This window comes from Copadichromis virginalis, linkage group LG15 (assembly GCF_057382275.1).
Source record: "Copadichromis virginalis isolate Kocher_CV1m ecotype Utaka linkage group LG15, C_Virginalis_male_GT1.1, whole genome shotgun sequence".
In the NCBI taxonomy this organism is placed as follows: domain Eukaryota; kingdom Metazoa; phylum Chordata; class Actinopteri; order Cichliformes; family Cichlidae; genus Copadichromis; species Copadichromis virginalis.
In genome coordinates this window covers 14325750-14345792 of record NC_140632.1, presented here as the reverse complement: position 1 = coordinate 14345792, position 20043 = coordinate 14325750, and the positions used below count along the sequence as shown (strand labels likewise).

Here is a 20043-nt window from a genome sequence, read left to right as displayed (position 1 = left end):
ATTGTCTAGGCCATGAGCTAACTACTGTAATTTTTCACATTTGTCATGTGGGAAAAATTTGCATATTGTTGAAACTCAATTTCTTTTTCTCATAGTAAGATTTGTCAGGGATTAAATGCATACTTTAAATGTGTCATTACACTGATAAAAAGCAGAGTTAGACTGGTCTGGCCCAGTTAAAATCAAAGTGGGCTGTATGCCTCAATGTCCTACATTGTTTTGTTGTATTTGTGCTGCATACAAATGAGGTCACGGGAACTTTGGACAGCCTTGCTATAACGACCCCACTGACAATGTAGTTGTACTCAACTGAAATGAAACACTACTGAAGCAGAGTTAAGTTAAAATGAGTTCAGGTAACCTGAACCCTCTGCACTCACACTGAATACACCTTGTGAAAAATCATGGGAAATAACTCCTCGAGTCTCCCAGAATACTGTCTCTCTCCTCCTCTGTGGTCTGCCCCAGTTCCCCAGAGTCATCTTAAAGTCATCTCTCAGTTTATATTTAAACCTGTTGATACGCTCTTCTTGACTCGTGCATTTGAGTCTACCATTAACTACTGGTCTACATGGCCCATGACATACAGGGGAGGCTGGGCGCAGCTGTCACTGATTGATTGGTGTCTTACTAACCATGTTTCTACAAACTAAAACGCTAAACAAATTGCATCAGCGTTGACATTTACTGCTATGAAACGGTCATCACTACATTTTGATTTGAGTTGTTGTTTTTTTTGTTTTTTTAAATTGCTCTCCCCGCTTTTCATTCAAACACTTTTCACACATCATGATTGAAAAAGTGCAAAAGCATATTTTGCACGCATCGGATCAAAGCATATTTTAATGAGCAGGCAAATAACTAATAACTTGTATATAAATTATAAATTAACCACAACAGCTATTGCTTTTTAATGGCTTAATATGATTTATTATGATGACTCAAGGAGTGAAATTATAACACATTCTTTTGTTTTGTTTTTATTACTTTGAATTAATATGAAGCAATCTCTCATGCCAGGCCGAGGCAGATGGCAAAATAACCATCTAAAAAGCTTTTATTTACCACGAAACTGTGGATATTTGCCATGTGTGCATGCATATGCGTTTAGCTAGTCAACTGTGCCCTCCCTAGAGACATGGAGCAACATGGAGGCAAGACAGGTGGCGCAAAGATGGTGTTAAGCAAGTAGATCACAACTTGCCATTACTGTGAGAGCATTAAAAGTTTAACCACAAAAATCTGAAAGTCAGCGTAATATTTCTCTTTTAATGGTGAGGAAGCTTGAAGTTTGTGTGCTGTGCAGTTGTAAACAAGTTTTGCTTTTTTGGCTTCTTTTTCTGTTTTAGTTTCAAAAATAGAACAGAACATAAACTCTATGTGTTTAAAGACACATTGGGGTTAGAAATATGAAATGCATTGCCAATCAACTGAATTATGATGACAAGAAAGAAAGACACCAAAGGAAAAAGAAAATATGAAAAAGAAAAGAAAAGGGTCACCCAGACAGAACCAGGTCACTGCACCCCAGCCACCGCAAACCTATGTCTATATTTTTGTTCTAGATCACCCACAACAGCATAAAGAGGAGTGGCCCACAGACCGGCTGTACTTCTGACACTGCCTCCATCTGACAACAGACACTCTCTGCAGGTAGAGAGGCAGTCCATGGACTGCCAATGGACTTCCCACGTGCTACTACCGCTAAACCATTAACTGAGTAATTGCACTGTTAAAAACACCTTAAGAGTTACAAATTTCACATAAATCAAACCCTAAATCAGTAGCTTTAAAGCATGACATGAACTGCTGCCCACATTAGTAAGTAGACTCCTCGACTCAGCTGTGCCTGTGCTCACGGGTATCCATCATGATGATCTGCAGTGTGGAGTGAATCACTGCAGCAGTGACTGTTGTGTTTCTAAATGCTGCACATGACTCATTACTGTACTGTGGGAGGAAATCGGGCTGCTCAGGCCACCGGCTGCAACCACAAGTCTATACCATGATAAAACCTAGTATGCCCAGCTCACTATTCTTACCTTTGAATCATACAGTGGGGCAAAAACGTATTTAGTCAGCCACCGATTGTGCAAGTTCCCCCACTTAAAATGATGACAGAGGTCAGTAATTTGCACCAGAGGTACACTTCAACTGTGAGAGACAGAATGTGAAAAAAAAAAAAAAAAATCCATGAATCCACATGGTAGGATTTGTAAAGAATTTATTCGTAAATCAGGGTGGAAAATAAGTATTTGGTCACCTCAAACATGGAAAATCTCTGGCTCTCACAGACCTGTAACGTCTTCTGTAAGAAGCTTTTCTGTCCCCCACTCGTTACCTGTATGAATGGCACCTGTTTGAACTCATCATCTGTATAAAAGACACCTGTCCACAGCCTCAAACAGTCAGACTCCAAACTCCGCCATGGCCAAGACCAAAGAGCTTTCGAAGGACACCAGGAAAAGTATTGTAGACCTGCACCAGACTGGGAAGAGTGAATCTACAATAGGCAAGCAGCTTGGTGTGAAAAAATCAACTGTGGGAGCAATCATCAGAAAATGGAAGACATACAAGACCACTGATAATCTCCCTCGATCTGGGGCTCCACGCAAGATCTCATCCCGTGGGGTCAAAATGATCATGAGAACGGTGAGCAAAGATCCCAGAACCACACGGGGGGACCTGGTGAATGACCTGCAGAGAGCTGGGACCAAAGTAACAAAGGTCACCATCGGTAACACACTACAACGGCAGGGAATCAAATCCCGCAGTGCCAGACGTGTTCCGCTGCTGAAGCCAGTGCATGTCCAGGCCCGTCTGAAGTTTGCCAGAGAGCATATGGATGATACAGCAGAGGATTGGGAGAATGTCATGTGGTCAGATGAAACCAAAGTAGAACTTTTTGGTATAAACTCAACTCGTCGTGTTTGGAGGAAGAAGAATACTGAGTTGCATCTCAAGAACACCATACCTACTGTGAAGCATGGGGGTGGAAACATCATGCTATGGGGCTGTTTTTCTGCCAAGGGGACAGGACGACTGATCCGTGTTAAGGACAGAATGAATGGGGCCATGTATCGTGAGATTTTGAGCCAAAACCTCCTTCCATCAGTGAGAACTTTGAAGATGAAACGAGGCTGGGTTTTCCAACATGACAATGATCCAAAACACACCGCCCGGGCAACAAAGGAGTGGCTCCGTAAGAAGCATTTGAAAGTCCTGGAGTGGCCTAGCCAGTCTCCAGACCTCAACCCCATAGAAAATCTGTGGCGGGAGTTGAAAGTCCGTGTTGCTCGGCGACAGCCCCAAAACATCACTGCTCTCGAGAAGATCTGCATGGAGGAATGGGCCAAAATACCAGCTACTGTGTGTGCAAACCTGGTAAAGACCTATAGTAAACGTTTGACCTCTGTTATTGCCAACAAAGGTTATGTTACAAAGTATTGAGTTGTATTTTTGTTATTGACCAAATACTTATTTTCCACCCTGATTTACGAATAAATTCTTTACAAATCCTACCATGTGGATTCATGGATTTTTTTTTCACATTCTGTCTCTCACAGTTGAAGTGTACCTCTGGTGCAAATTACTGACCTCTGTCATCATTTTAGGTGGGGGAACTTGCACAATCGGTGGCTGACTAAATACTTTTTTGCCCCACTGTATGATATTTTGAGTATTACTCTCTTATCTTTGCATGCTCCAAGTGCTGGCTCACAGGGGGTCGTGTGATTGTTCTAGTTTCTTCTAATATAGTAAGGTCTTTACAATAAAATATTAAGCACCTTGAGCTGACTGTTGGTATGTAGTGGGGCAATAAATAAAACTGAATTAAACTGAATCTCTGAGAGCAGTCACACCAGACAAGGAACAGAAGCACATATCTTATCTTAAACCCAGAGTGAAAACTAGCACATTCCAAAGAATGTTTTCATCTTCCATGACTACCAAAAAATACCTTCAGCAAGTTGGATTTAGTCTAGTGAAACTGCGCAAACTTTTGTTTTAAAATCAAGTGCCCCAAAATAACAGCAACATGCTGAGACTTATGTTAGGTAGGTGATAAAGGAGCTTTGTCCTATCTAGTATATTCACACCAATCGTGACTATGTGCATAGTTTCCTCCCTGAGGACCATCTAGAACCCGGGGAGGGAACAAAACAAAAAAACAAAAAACAAACAAACTATACCATACTTACACATTTAGCAATTCATGCTGCAATTTAAATGATGCAACAAAGTTCCTGACTGCGGAAATGCAAATGTGCAAAATTAAACCCTAAAATGAGAAACACTTCTACCCTTAAAGTAAATAAAATCTGAATTCTTAAAAAACAAAGAAATGTATGGGCTGTATTCAAACATTAAGTGTTATACAGCTACCTTTTCTGTAGTTCATCACAGAAGAGGTTTGTTTATACACAGTGAGAAGTGCCGGAAGGGTTGAATGTTTGCTTTGAGGAAATCAGGGGCTGGGCTGAGACAACCCACAGGCCAGTTCTAGTCCTCGAGCCGTATTTTTCCCATATGTGTTCTACTTTAACAAACACTGCTCAACTTGTATTCAGAGGAAGGTGAAAGAGCCTGAGAGCAGGGAAGAGGAAAGGGCAGAGAGAAAGAAAACTTTAAATAAATCAAATAATATTGTGCTCTTTCTGTGTTTACAATATGGCCTTTGTGCTTAAAATGGAAAAGGGTTTTGCATGAGGACAAGAGCATGCACCTCGTGCGTTGCTGGCACGCCTGTCTAGACACAAGATCAGCCTTCATTTTTAATCCTGCTCAAGTGTACAGGATGTTACACCGGGACACAGATGAGCCATCTATTCTATTAAATAATTAGCAGGTGGGGATTAATTGCGGCTGTTGTTTAGGGAATTGCATGAGGTTGTTTGAAATGCATATGTGCAACCTCACCATGTTCGTGATCTCCGGGTATGCTGGCTCCACCAGAACGCCCCTGTTGGTCGAAACGTAATCCACAAGCTCGTTAAGTGTGGCCCTCTTGATCTCCTTGCTTTTCAGGTCAGTGACTGAGTCCAGGAAGTCAAAGAGCATGCAGCACTGTTGGAGTTTCTGGGTGAACAGTTCTTGCTGCTCTGTGGACGGGGCATCTGAAATCACACAAAAGGAGGAAATACATTGATTCACTGCTGATATAGTCTACAAAGCGTTATTTTATTCCCCATTGAAACAAGTTATAGATAAGAGTCAATTTGGGATAATGATGTAAATGGTGTGAGTTGTTTGTGTGACAGGACATCTGCCTAGGCTGATTTTTGTTCTCGGCAATTCAAAACAATACAGTATGAGTAGTACACAGCTTCTCTGCTGATCAGACGGACAATACAACAAATGTATTTGCCATGCAGAGGCAACCTAGTCATCATTATCAGATATCCCTAACTCAGCTCTGACTGTGTGAACAAAAGCTCCACCCACATGAGGCAGTGGATGAGCTGACAAAGGCCATGTATCAGATCAATTTCAAAATAATCTTTATTTAAGTCATGCAAAGCTCTAGTAGAGTCCATGTGAGCAGTACCAGAATAAAACAGATCTACATCCTCCATGTGTATAAATATTCAATATATATGTTGCACTGATTTATTGATCACCAGAAAACTTTTGTAAATCGATTAACTTTAAGCCATATTTTTATGCAACTACTGCAACCTATGCTGACACCAGAAATCCTGAAATGAAGAGGGTTCTTATTATGTGATTCATACAGTGGCCATGAGAAGTCAAACTGACTGCAATTTAACAAAACACAGACAAATAGAAAGAAAAAAAAGAAGAAAAGAAGACCCTCCCCCCCCCCAAAAAAAAAACTCTAAGAAAGGAAGAAAGAAAATAAGAATTTGGGCTGTGCGATATGACAAAAATCTCCCAATATAAGACATCTATTGTCCCGATAACGATATAAATCACAAAAATGTAAGATTTTCTGTAAATTCTGTGAATCTCGGGCAGCTCGACTTGCGTGAAGTGTTTCCAGCTGGGCGTCGTGTACCTGGAGTAGAGTGTTTTAACCGATGCATGAAACAATACATTTTTAGACATAAGTTGTAATGGCCGCAGTTTTCTTTGTGAGTATTTATTACACAGCGTGCTGCGGGGAAAAGTCTCAACAGGATCTTGAGCTTTATTCTGAAAGGTTTATGTGGAAAATAAACAAGCGGTCTGTAGTGTGGTTATATTAAATATAAGAGAAAGAGAGAACTTTAAGAAATTAATATAGCCACTACAGTGACCATTAAAACGGTGAAAAAATATTGGCGTAAAGTTTATTTTTGCTGCACTTCTAATGTGTTTCATTCAATTTCTATTGTGTTTTGTGTGCTCTTATAGAGCTTTTCCATTTGCTGTTATGTTGCTAAGTTGCAGTGCATATGCCCTCAGGGCCACTGTAATATCTTATCATATTTGATAGACAGAACAGTTGAAATAATAAATTACCAAATCATTAAAACTATAAAATTGCAGCCTTAAAACACGCAAACACATTTGTGGTCTCTCAGTCTGTTGCTACAGAATCTTTTAAACAGAATGAGCAGCCAGGGTGAGAGACTGTGTTATTGAGTGATATTACATAACTGAACAGGCAATACCCCCATGAAATGGTGAGACATGTGGAGATTTCACAGTGAGGCAGAGCCAAAAAATTCACAATGACTTTGACACGTAGTGAAAATTTTCCAGCAGCGTTGACGAGGTACTTATACAACTGAACTCTGCTGGCCAGACCACTGGCTGCTGTTCAGAGTGAATTCAATATGGAAGTGTAACTGTACCAATGCTTACTTGTTAATAACGACTTTGCCTTAATGCCAATTTTCCAAAGTATCAGATCGCAAAGGATTCCATACAGAAAGGGCAGACAGAATACCAAACTGGAACAAGAAAGGTAAAAGGGCCATGATGCCCCCTGCAGCCTAAATGTGCTGTGGTTAAAATGACCCATGGATAGCTCCCATTTCCTCCCAGTGAATGGTAGACATGTGTCAGCCTGGGTGCCATCACACTGGGCAGTCATGCTAGATTTAAACACACAGTATTATCTAGGGAGTGAGGAGCACAGAGTTAAGCCTCCAAGAACGAGCAATACAGCTTATGTACAAAATAAATACGGTAAAGTACGTTTCTCAGTTTCCCCACTGCAAATATTTTATTTGTCAAGTAATGACGCGTGGGGCTATTGTACTGATATACAACAGCAGTTACCTGATGCTCCTAAGACTTAGGAAGTAAATGATACAGTACTTTCAAGAACAAAATAAAGAGTTTGCATGTCAGCTGAGTCAAAGTAATCTGGCCTGACTTAAATGACGTATGCACCACTTTATACAGAGGTGTCTGGATGTTAACCTGGAAGTAAAGACAGCTGATGACTAGAAGTGATAGCAACTTGTACAGATATGGTGTTCAGTGGTCACTAAGCCTCAAAGTACCAAACATTTTTGCTTTTTTGTTCCTTTTTGTTTGTGTACATCCACCAACAGAAAAAGAAACACTCATAGGGAAGCAACAGACTGATACTGAGGACCACTGCATTTGAGGCCAGCCAGCAAGACAACCTGCAGTGAAAATATGAGATTGGAATAATCAGGGCTAACTGGTTCCCAGCAACTGTCATTTCAGCTTAAAAGGATAGTAAATCATTGTCTTGGAGGGATTAAAAAGAAAGAAAGAACAGAAGGAAGGAAGGAAGGAAGGAAGGAAGGAAGGAAGAACACTAGCCTCTGGACTAGTGCAGACCTTTAAAGCAACTTAAAAATTATATTCACTGGGGTTGAGGCAGTTTATCTTGGATAAACAGTGTGTGTGTGTGTTCGTGTGTGTGTTCGTGTGTGTGTTCGTGTGTGTGTTCGTGTGTGTGTTCGTGTGTGTGTTCGTGTGTGTGTGTGTGTGTTCGTGTGTGTGTGTGTGTGTGTGTGTGTGTGTGTGTGTGTGTGTGTGTGTGTGTGTGTGTGGGGGGGGGATCATTCAACTTGTTTCTATTGTTAATGATCACAGGGTTTGTGGGCTGTGAAGTTTTATTTCCCCCAACCAAACTGGAACATCCCAAACAAGTTTAAGAACCAGTGGGTTGAGGTTAGGTGACTGACTTCATTGTTTTTAAACTGCTTTTGGGGGTCAGTGCTTATTATTCTGAAGCAGCACACAGTCATTTTTAGAGCATTTCACTGAATCTGAGCAGAAAGTACAGCTATCATCAATAAACACCAGTCACCAAGTTCCACTGGCAGCTATAATCCCTCCAGCATCACACTGCCTCCACCATGTTTCACAGATGATGGGATATGCATGGGATAATGAGCCCTTGCCTTCCTTCTCTATACGCTTCTCTTCTTCCCATCATTGCTGCAGCTTCAGTGTCACCCATACAAGTCATCCATTTATCTATCAATATGAAACAAAGGTATTTGCTAAACGCACCTCTGTTCCTTTGAGTCTAAAGTTAAACGTTCTTCAGTGCATTATTAATATTTTTCTCTCTAAAGCACAATTCATTTATGATTTTTCATGGTCATGCAGAAAATGACAAAGCTCTCTGCCACTGCTTGACGGAAACAGAAACCCTTCATTGTCTGTTTTCACATACTCAGAATATGTTTCATGTAAGAGATTGCAAAAAAAAAAATTCATCTCTTTAGAGGGAATTGTCTTTATTCTCCCAAGACCAAGGATGGCTGGGCCTACTAGATACAGTCTGACACTGTGGATGCTATCCCCAATGTGGAGCTATTTTTGCCTTTCGCATACAGATGCATTAGTGCACAAATTCCTTAGGGTGCTTACCAAGGAAGGAAATATTTCCATTAGAACCAAGGAGCCATGAACGAGAACAAAGAACATGAAAGCATCTGCGAGATCAGACAGAAATACCAAATTAATCAAGCTGCCAAAGATGCAAAGTTTAAAGCAGCAAACACTCCTTTTATTCTTAAAGATAAAACAGGACTCTTGTTGTATATCGAGTGACTTTAGTATAGCCAATGGTAGTCACTTTTTTTTTTTTTTAAACACTAATCCTACACAACTTTAGAAAATCACTTACACTGTCTTGATGTAATTTAAACGGCATACATGAGTCACAAAGTGAATCTGGGCTTGAAAAGAAAAACAGATATATAATTATTCCTTAGAGTCAATTTTGGTAGCTCAGTAAAAAATTCATAAATGGCTTTAACTGTGTCTCGGCTGATCTCTGCAGGCACTGAACTATTGAATCTTCTGAGTATGAATGCCTCTACTGAGGGAATTTTGATGGCTGAACAAAAAGAGCCCTGAATTATAGGTTTAACTATTCATTACTGACCTTTTTGAACATCTTCAAAAAGACAGAGGGCCTTTAAATTACAGAGAAAGGAATCATGATTACTCAGCATTACACAGCAGTTAAGAATAGATGTCATTATTTGAGAAAATACGTTTAAAAATAAATAAATAATAATATTTAAATCCAGAGATTAATTCCAAAAATATACTGATGATTGGTTTGCTGAAAACTCTAATACTGAAGTAAGACAGCATGTCATATGCTCTACATTTAGCAACACCAGACTAAATGTTGCCGACCGCTGTCATGAAGAAACCACATGTTGCACAAAACTGTTAGTAACAGTATTTTCTGGGCTCCATTTTACATTGGTCAAATTTCTTAAAGCTTCTGTAGACAGACAAATACCACAAAAAAAAAAAAGAAAAGAAAACAAATCTGAAGGATTTGTCACTGTTCAAGCGTTTTTGAGCATCAGACTTAGAGAAACAAAGCAAGTTTGGTCAGGAATGTGTCATTGTTATTAACAAACTCTACAATTACATCAGTTTTTGCAGTAGTAGTATTATTTGCAGAAGTATTTGCAGCAGTGACTTTCTTAAAAGCAGCAGTTTTGGGTTGTGACCAGTGTAATGTATTTTCAGTATCATCTTAAAGACACTTAAATGTTTTGCATGAACAACTCAGGCTGTTTCACAGAAACACTGTGCACTGTGGAAGAAGAATAAAGACCAGATTTGATGACAAAACAGGAAATATGATCTCAGCTCCACAACCACACAACTGCAGAGTCTAAACACGGCATGAATTATTCAATTACCCACGAACAGATGAGCCACAAATTAAAGAAGAAAAAAAAAAAACTTAATGAAGAAACACTAGAAATGAACATGCTACCATATGGAGTAGAGGTGTTCACTGAATAGCTTGACAAGAATGAAAAGTCATAAAAAAAATATTCCAAATAGTGCCCACGTTTTACTTTTAATGTCAAAAACCTTCTCCACTATGCACATAGACTAAACATGTTTAGACCTTTTGCATTCATAACATTAAACTTAACTGTCCTTTTACCAAAAAACAAAAAAGACACCATAAAATGTTAGGGTGTGCGTGCACAGAGAGTCAACACACAGTCATGGTTTTACAGAAAGCTATGGTAAAAGGAGATGAAGAGCTGAAGTGGAAGCATTGTACAATTAATTGCACAGATTGTACAAGTTCAATATTCAATAAGAGAAGCATCCGTTCCAGCAGAGTACATAATTACATGCACCCAGTGATTTATGAGCATGAGGGCTCTCATTAATATGCACACAGGGCAAATATCTTGTGTTCCCTCATATCCACAGAAACTAAACCAGCCCACACCAATCAAAAGCACGCACGAACTAAGCCCCTGCATACAGCAGGATATCTGGGTCCACATTAGTTTGCAATTTTTTTCCTGCTTCAATTAGTGTGGATTTGTGTTAACTACATCCAAGGTACGCTACACCCCACCTCTGGTAATATGATCCAAATATATCTATAACTTCTCAGGGAACCTGCTAAACAATAAACAAACAATGTCAATAACATCACCTTCCTTGTGGGGGGCCAACCTGTTTAAATTATGTTCAACTATCAAACCACTTTCATAATCCTGTAGGTTAGAGCTGAATAGAACATGTCAGTTGGGTCTTCATTTGGAGTTTCGGTGAAAGAGGACAACAATTTAAACACGAGGACTATTGTCAAAACCTAATCATTCAGATTGAATTAGTTTAATTGCCCCACCCTGCAGGAAGTTGTTAAGATGTTTACAGATAAGAAATGATGATGGGTATCAGTTTGTCCAAGGCCCTTGGTTGCACACAACAGCTCTCCAGTGACCACCTATTAGATATGAGAAGACCTGATTTATCACAAAGGCAAATCCTGCTTAAATATGGTCATGATATCCAAGGATCTCTGAGCAGAGCACCTAAAAGTAAAATTCTGCTATCACTTCTTAGGATTAATCAATGCGAAAACATTTTTGAACCAAAGTTGGAACTCATCAGCCAAATTCAGTCCTACGTAGGTCAGCCTCTGATATTAGCCAGACACAAAAGACTGCGCAAATCTTGATGCCAACTGCAACATGCAGGATGGCTGGTTTTATCACAGTGGGCAGTTTTCACAGAATTTTAAAATATCATCTGAATATCATTGATGCTGGAACACAAAGAAACAATGTACTGAGATTACTGCAGTTACACAATCAGTTTCCATTTTAGCATCCCGTGTTTCATTGCCCCAATGAGTGTTTTGTTGTGCCCTTGATGAACAGTGCTCTGCAACAAAGGGCAACAGTCCAACGGGAAAGCACAAAAGCAGTATTCAGAGGGAACAAACAGGGAGGATTTTGGCATTGGATATAAAGTTAAAATAGAATTTAACACTATTGAAGGTGATTTTATTAACAACACGCTGCTGACATAGCTATAAAAAGCTGTAACAGCTGAACTCAAGTGTTTAACCTCTATTTACATTTTGATGAATACCACTGTGCAGCTACAGCACTTAGTGTCCTCTCTCAAATCCCCCCCAAAAAAGAACTTAGTGCCTCACAGTACTCTCATGCACACTATGAGGGAATGCATCACGTCCCTGCTTTGATATTAAGGCTTGCGTAGTGGTTTATTCAGGCTCAGTGTTTGGCTCTAAACAGCCAAACCATTAACTAATAACTTAAATAAATAAAGGTTAGGTTTCCCTTTCTTCTGGGATAAAGATGTTTAATTATGCTGTGGAAATGTTATGAAGCTGATGATGAACAGCCTGAGATGGGGAACTTCAACAATGTATTTTTTTCATTAGCAAAGCCCAACTGAGTTAGGAAGAAAGACAGAAAGAACGTATCATCACTCCTGCAACACGTTGAAGAACAAGAAACACACATGGCAATGGCAGTGAGCGAAAAACGCTCTCAGCTGTGGTTACACTTGTCAAAATTTGATACAATATTTGTAGTGCAAAAAATGCAAAACAGGCCAACACATCTAATCTGAGGAAACAAGGTCAAACACAAAACATCTAAAAGCTGAAGAGTAGGAAAACATCTCTGTCCCTAGTTTCTCCAAATCTTTGTACATTTCCTCAGATCCATTTAAACAGTTTCAGCCACTTCCCTTCAGGAATTTCCTGACATATGTGAGTCCTCATTAATGCTATGATTTTGATTCCTTATATTGAGATGATGATTGTTATTCTGTCACTGATAGGTTAAAAAACTGGCAAAAGAGTAGCCTGAAAGGCACAGCAGGTATCCACGGTGCTGAACAGGCTGGTTCACTTTAGTTGTGCTATGTCGACATGGCATGTAGGTGCATTTCTAGGTAGGGTTATACCATAGAGTTTAGAGGGGTCTGCAGTTACAATGCAGCAACGACAGATTTCTCACTGAAGCATAACACCCCAAAAGATGTTGAACCCATGCATGATGATGACTTTTAGTGAGACATCAAACAGATATCACACTTATTTCATGGTGCTGGTTAACATTTTAACTTTGCATTTTCACTAGCATTAGTAATTTAAGGTCTCATAGTGGTTTCGCCACCAACCCCTGATGGTAAAGGCCCACCCCTCTTTTCACACCTTGGCTGTTAATGATGAAACATTAATAGTAGGTCAAGGGCTATCTCCAAAGGGGACACATCCACTAGAGTTTAAATACCTGGGACTGTCCACCTTACGTTTTTAGAAAAAAAAGGAGCCTCTTTGATGAGAGGTGAAATGTCTTTACAAACCTAAAGAAGCCGATTACATTTCTTTTTCAACCACTTGAGATGAGCATTTATTTTATTTTATTTTCATTTTTTTTTTACACGGACTGAAATGAAATTTCTTGCTAGAATACTGTTTATGTTAAACAAACACATTACACAACATGTATGTCTGAAACCTTAGTATGTGATCATGCTCCTTAATATTATAGCATTCAAATAATGTGGCAGTGACGTCAATGTCAGAGACATTGTAGAAAGCAACCAAACAGCTGGTGCAGTTTGCAAGATGTAAATATGTAACAAAAATATTTCAATTGAGACTTGGACTAATTTTGTATCATAAAATTTAGAGCTAATTACTTCAAAATTAGTAATGGTACTGTTGGGTACTTAAATCCATGTTTAGGTACCAGTTCAGAAATGGAAACTACCCAACACAAGTCAGCATATCTCACTAGACGCAACTGTGACAAACACGTGCACAATTTAAAACAAAACAAAAAAAAATTAATGGACTTAAACATTAAAAAAAACCAAAAAAAACCCCATTTGATTATTAATCATTTATCTATTATTTGTGGTAGGCTGGGGGTACAGTATTTGTCAGTAAGACGATGTAATTCATTTTTAAGGCCAACATACAGGAAAAAGACCAAAATTTAAACCTTACTCTTGCCCAGTGGTCCAGACTGAACATATGAGCGGGGCAGTTCTGTGCCCCAGGCAGCATGTGTGACAGGCACACTATAAGGACACATCGCCATTGTCAACATGGAACAATCATCATGATGGTACAAACACTGGGAGTCCCCAAATATATTTACATCAACTCCTTAAGAACCCTTTACACTAATACTTGGGCTTTTGATGCCCATCAACACTTCACAGAAATAAAGCTTAGTGGAAAGACACCAAAACAAACTGAGGCAAGGCATGCAGGTCAGGTGACCTCTGAAGTGACAGATTAGTCCTCAAGTTCTATCCTGAGACCCTAGATGTGAAATTATCTTGGCAATGCTCCAGAAGCCCATTTGAACCTAGACATAGGTTTTTTTTGTTGTTGTTGTTTTTTTTTTTTAAAAAAAAAACATACAAATTAATATTTTTCCCCAGCAGTCCATGTCTTACAGCTTAACATTTGATGATAAAGTTATTTTTAGTTAAATAAAGAAGGGGGGAAAAAAAATCTTCTTAGGATTAAGACTGGTGTGGTAAAATTACCAATTGATAACACAAACTGAACTGACATAACCTTTAGGCCCCTGAAAGCTCTCTGCCAATCCAGCTAGAGAATGTTCTGTACTCCATGTAACCTGGGACGCTCCACCAAAAAAGACATCTCACTTATATGAGTAGTAATAATAATTTCTACTCATGCATATTTCATTTTACATGGGATGCTTTCTGGGGGTTGAGACTGCTTTAAAAAAAAAAAAAAATCCTCCTTTCATGACAGGTTTTGAAAGAATTTCAGTCTAAGAATTGTTCAGAGAACCAGCTAATAATTCACAGTGGGAAGAGACAGTAAAAGCTTTTGAGTCTGCACATCTGCAGGTGCTCATTTATAATGAGCCCAGCATTAACTTTTACTGCTTAGAACTGCATTCCTGCCCATTATACAAGTACACAGTCTTTACAATGAAGATAAAATAAAGGGAAAGACATAAGAAGGCCTTCTATTCAATACACTAAAATATATTACTTTGAGTTTCATTTGCTTGAACATGTGCAGAATGTGAAATATGTGGGGAGGGGAAAACAAAAAACAAAGACCAAAGAACAGAAGTGAGAGTTAACTGAAGTCTGTTAATGCATGACAGGAGTGATGCCAGGTAGGTCACACTGCTGTTGCTGAACTGGTTGGATAGGATAGTACTGTACTGAAAGTACAATGCGATTTAAGAACAAGCCACCACATTTGTTTAGACTGCACATTAACATAATGTGGGCATAAATATGACCTCATGGCAGCCACAAGGCAGCTGAAGGAATCTCAGGAATAGTTTTAACTTAAACTACAAACCACAAACATGAGTAATGCAGAAAAATTTATCCTCACACTATTAATGTTTTTTCTGCAAGTACATAAGGAGGGCTGAAATTTGGTGCATTTTAATTCAAAGCATTTTTGATTCCTCATAATTTCATAAATTCAGCAGGTGAGGGTGAGGTAGGAAATTTTCACAGGACACCTGCAGAAAAAAGACCTGTAGTATTGTTTTTTTGAACAACAGGTGGATAGTAGCTACTTGTTAAATAAGCATGTTTTCCTATGTGTGATTAATTGGATTTTACAGACCGTGCCTGAAAGAACTCAATAATAAACAAAGTAAACAAACAAACAAACAAGAAAGCCTCTTCTCTTAAAAACAAAAACAAAACAAACCCCTGCACTACAGTTTAGGGTTTGCAGAATTGCATCTGAACAAACAACAAAACATCTGGAACGATGGCCTTCCCACAGATGAGATCAAAGTGGAGATGCCTGCCCATGTGTCACAGGACCACATTTGATGAAAACCAAGCACAGCATATCAGCACAAATACCTCATACCAACTATCAGCATGGAGGTAGAGGGGTGATGCTTTGGGCTTGTTTTTCCAGCTACAGGACCTGGTCACCTTGCAGTCACAGAGTTGACCATGAACTCCCCTGTGTACCAAACTATTCTACTATAAGGAGTAGGAGATCTGTTGATCTGTTTGACAACTAAAACTTGGCTGAAACTGGCTCAAATAACAGAAGCCTGGTCCCAGGCAGCAAATCTACAAAAGAATGGCCAAATCATTTTCCGTATAACTACGTTATTGCTGCTAAAGGACGTTCTACAAGCAACTGAATCATGAGATAATTGGTTTTTGACAGGACTGCATAGAGTACAGTGAGAACTTTTTCACAACTGTATACATTTATTTAATTTGCAGTACAAGTCAACATTTATCATTCTTCATTTAGAAGCAAAGTAGAATTGTGGTTTGTTAAAGTATGAACCATTTTGTTCTTTTTCAAATAATAAGCACTTTGTTAGATTTCACTTTGCGGTTTGCTAGAAGGGTGGATTTGTGTGTACTGTGATCAAAGAGAAAGAGGGAAAAAGCAACATGCCTCAGAGTCAAAGGAATGGATAATGGTGCAAATCTAGCCACCAGGGTAAGCTTTATTCATTATATACTAATGATTTTCACTCAGTGTGCTGTATTAAGGAAAATGACCTTGGGAAAGTCACATGATAAGTAAGTAGATGTGAAGTTTCCCCCTTTTAGTAATTACGGTCCAAACAAAGTCTCTAATAAAAAAGTACAATATACTGGCATAAGTGATCAAACACTAAAGTGTAATCAAGCATTATATTAATAGGGCAAGCAATCAGAACAGCACAGGAAGCTGAATGCTCTGTCACCAGAAGAATGCTAGTAAGTAACAGCTGAGGCTAACGGGTCTGTTTACAAAATGTATGCAGGTTAATCAGCCATCATTCAGTTATTTGAGATCGTGCTGAGCTAGACTGTGAAAGTTGGCTGCTGAATTCTGTTTGTATTTGTATTTATGAATGCAACTTTTATTGGTTGTCGACTTCAGGTCCAAACCAGTAAAATAAACTAATTAACAAGTTCTGTTTATCAGTTTATTACAAGTACATTAAATACTAAAACCAGTGCCCAATGTTGATTTAAAATTGAGACAAGAACTAAAACTGCTATGGCAGAAAGCCAGAACTCCTCTGTCCACAAATGAGAAGTTTGGTTCTATTTTAATCTTTACACTGCCGCACCATTTCCAGCCCGTAACGGACAAAGTGCCTTCTTACTACCTCTTCACGACCTCTGGGTTATTCTGAAATTTGAGCATGTACTACAGCTGCTGAGAAAGCTGAATGTCAGATGATCTGGCTGAAGGAGGTTAGGGCTGTGCACAGAGAAAGGGTGAACAAAACAGGCAGCGTATTCCCTTTTCTGCCTCAGCTGCTAAACTACAACACAACTTGGTGTTCTTTCATGTCACTCTAAAGGGCCCCAGTTACAGTTGCTTTTAAGACAATGAGAAGCTAACACAATATGCTAGAGTGTGTGATGTTTTCAGGAGGGGAGGTGTGCACTACTGGTTCTGACTAGTGGAAATGTTCTGTGTGGTTTAGAGGGAGCTCCCTGGATAGAGCGTGCAGGAGGAAGCACGTTTACAACCAGTGAATGCAGAATCTGCACACTCTTTGCACATCAACTCAAACCACAATCACAGATTTTTCAGTGGGGAACTGGTAGATTTAAACCTACCCAATGTCTGATAGACCTGCATCAGACATCTGCATTCTCACAAATGCAGTGTATAACTTTTCACAAGCCTTCAAGTACCTTTTTTAAAAAATAAAACTTGCCTTTGATTACTATACACAGTCATGTAAAAAGAAGTAAGTTTAATTGAGTTTCTACTAGAGCTGGGCGATAGAACGATAACGATATGTATCGCGATATAACTTTTACTTGATAGAGAAATTAAGCTATCGCGATAGACCTCGCCGCTCTTGTTCTCTTAAAAAAAAAAAAAGGTCAGCCAATCCAAATTAAGTAGCGCAGAGCCGAACCAATCACAGCCGCAGCGTCACGTCGCGTGACTTGTTACGTACAGCACAAGTGCCAAGCCGCACGTGTGTTTGTTTGGGAAGCAGCCAGCGGGTAATGGAGGAAATGAGTGTGCCGACTAGAAAAATCAACCGAGCGTGACCGAAGAGAAAACAGATGATGGTTCCAATGCCGGAGAGATTGTCGAACGGAAGAGCCATAGAAGTTCCGTAGTTTGAAGGTATTTCGGCTATTTCAAGTCTGACAAAAAACAGAGTAGCGTGCACTGTAAATTGTGCCGAAAACAAGTCTGGAAATACAATAAACTGGTGCATGCGTCACACTGTGCACCACGTTATTGTTTCGGTGAAATGAATTTCTACAATACTGTTACTGTTAATTCTACTCTCTGCAGTGTTTAAATGCTTACATATACACACAGTTACTGTCCGTCCACACATACGACTCGGTTCTGCTTCTATGCCCCAGCTTTGTTTACTATTTCCCACCGAGGCTTCTAGACTTCTGATTGGCCAACATTTCTGCACGGTTAGGAATCTAGCGCCACCTGCTGCTTTGGCATGTTCATAGCAGCGTTTTCCTTCATTTCTGCCTTTATGTGTGGACGGGATTATTTTTTAAAACGAAAACGGAAAATCTCTGTTTTCAAAAATACCCGTGTACGTGTGGACGTAGCCTCAGTCTCTAACTGGAAGCGCTAATTCGTCATTCGGCTTTTGTCAGACTAAAGTAACTGTTAAAACTGTTTGAAAAGCTCAGCTATACAACAAGGAGAGATTGAGAATTTCCTTTTAGTTCTCAGTTTATTTGATATTGACAAAAGTTAGTCAGTTTTGTCTGTTCTTCTGTAAAACAAACTAAGATTTATTTTTAGAATTAATATTTTGTTTCTAAGTGGAATTGACAATTTAGTCTGTTTCGTTTGTTCTATTTTGAAACTTAAACGCTTTAGCGGCTGCCTTTTGTGTAGTTTGCAATATTTGCCTTTATTTATCTGAAAAAGTCTCATGTTCCTTAAGTACATCTACCCTGTTGAACTTATTATGGGAAATAAATATTTAAATAAAAACAAGCTGCTGATTATTTCACATTTTACTTGTGAGCAACGGCACATTTAAATCTTACAAATTCTTACAAGTTATTTGGCTTATATCGTGATAGATATCGTTATCGCCTGAAATGAAAAAAACATATCGTGATATGAAAAAATCTCATATCGCCCAGCTCTAGTTTCTACAGTGGATTTTCTTATGTGCTCAGTTTAGTTTCTACTGGATGCTTATTTTTATTTTAATAATACAGACTTGTTTGGGGGGCTTTACTGATTACAGATAACAAAACAAGCATAACACTTAAGACTCAGTCTCATTTACAGTAAATATAAGCGCCAATACCTTTTTGTTTGATGCACTGACAAATATGTCAGAACATTTTTTTTCCCTTTTAGTTTCCGTACTGGGTCTGCAGCTTTCCTTTAGTTTTACTTCTCTTTTTTCCCAAAATATATATATTTTTCAATATATGGTTTCCATATATGGTTATAATATGATTTCTAATTTTTTTTTTATATTTTTATTTATAATAGAGAAGGGTATTTGTCTGTAGTAAAATTTGGGAAGTTCAGATCAAATATTACAATAAATACTTTTTTTTTTTTTTTAAACTTCATCATATGTTGAAACCCACTTCTCGGGAAATAATTTAACCAAAGCCGTCTGATGCTGGTTGTGTTGACAAATTTGACCAAAACTTACATTTCCTGTACCATTTTTAAGTTAGTTTATGTATGTTTTAGTTAATCTAACTTAACTTACTAAAGTAAGTTGAAATTCTATTTTTTGTTGTTGTGGTTAAAGTTAATAGCTTTGACACAGACTCATATAAATTGCATATTTAACACCCATTCCGAATGTTATCTATGCATGGTATTTAGCACAATATTGCACATCACATGTTGAAATAAAAACAATAAAACAATGAAATCCTAACCTACCAGAGGCAACAATTATAGCAACAACTGACACCTCAGCCAAACACAAAGATTTGTCCCTGTGTTTCCTAGGAAATTATTTATCGATTTGTTATCCGCTGGCAGATATGATGGAAACTGCCTGTGTGGGACAACTGTCAATCGATGGGGGTTAACAGAGTCCACTCCCCCCCTGTTTAATGTAACATTTACATGAACATCCAATCCAACATATTAATATTTGCTGATGTTTAGAAAAAAAAGGTTTGGGAAAATGTCTGAGATTGTTGACGCTACAGGAGGTTTTACAAGATTTTATCCTACACATTTATTCACTGTGAACTGTGGATAAAGATCAAACCACATTTTATCAATACTGAACAAAGAAATCTCGATCATTGCGAAGGTCTCACCCATCCACTTCTACCAACTATTTGGGTGCAAGTTGTGGG

The 20043-nt window shown here is 38.7% G+C and overlaps 1 protein-coding gene across 1 annotated transcript in view; it reads right to left on the bottom strand.

Annotated features, from left to right (window-relative positions):
* The window catches only part of ppp2r5a (protein phosphatase 2, regulatory subunit B', alpha isoform), a 58982-nt gene that overhangs the window by 27462 nt on the left and 11477 nt on the right, over nucleotides 1-20043 (bottom strand). Inside the window, exon 2 of the mRNA XM_085432092.1 lies at nucleotides 4921-5117. Coding sequence (XP_085288218.1) covers nucleotides 4921-5117 — 197 coding nt within the window. The remainder of the gene's footprint in view (nucleotides 1-4920; nucleotides 5118-20043) is intronic.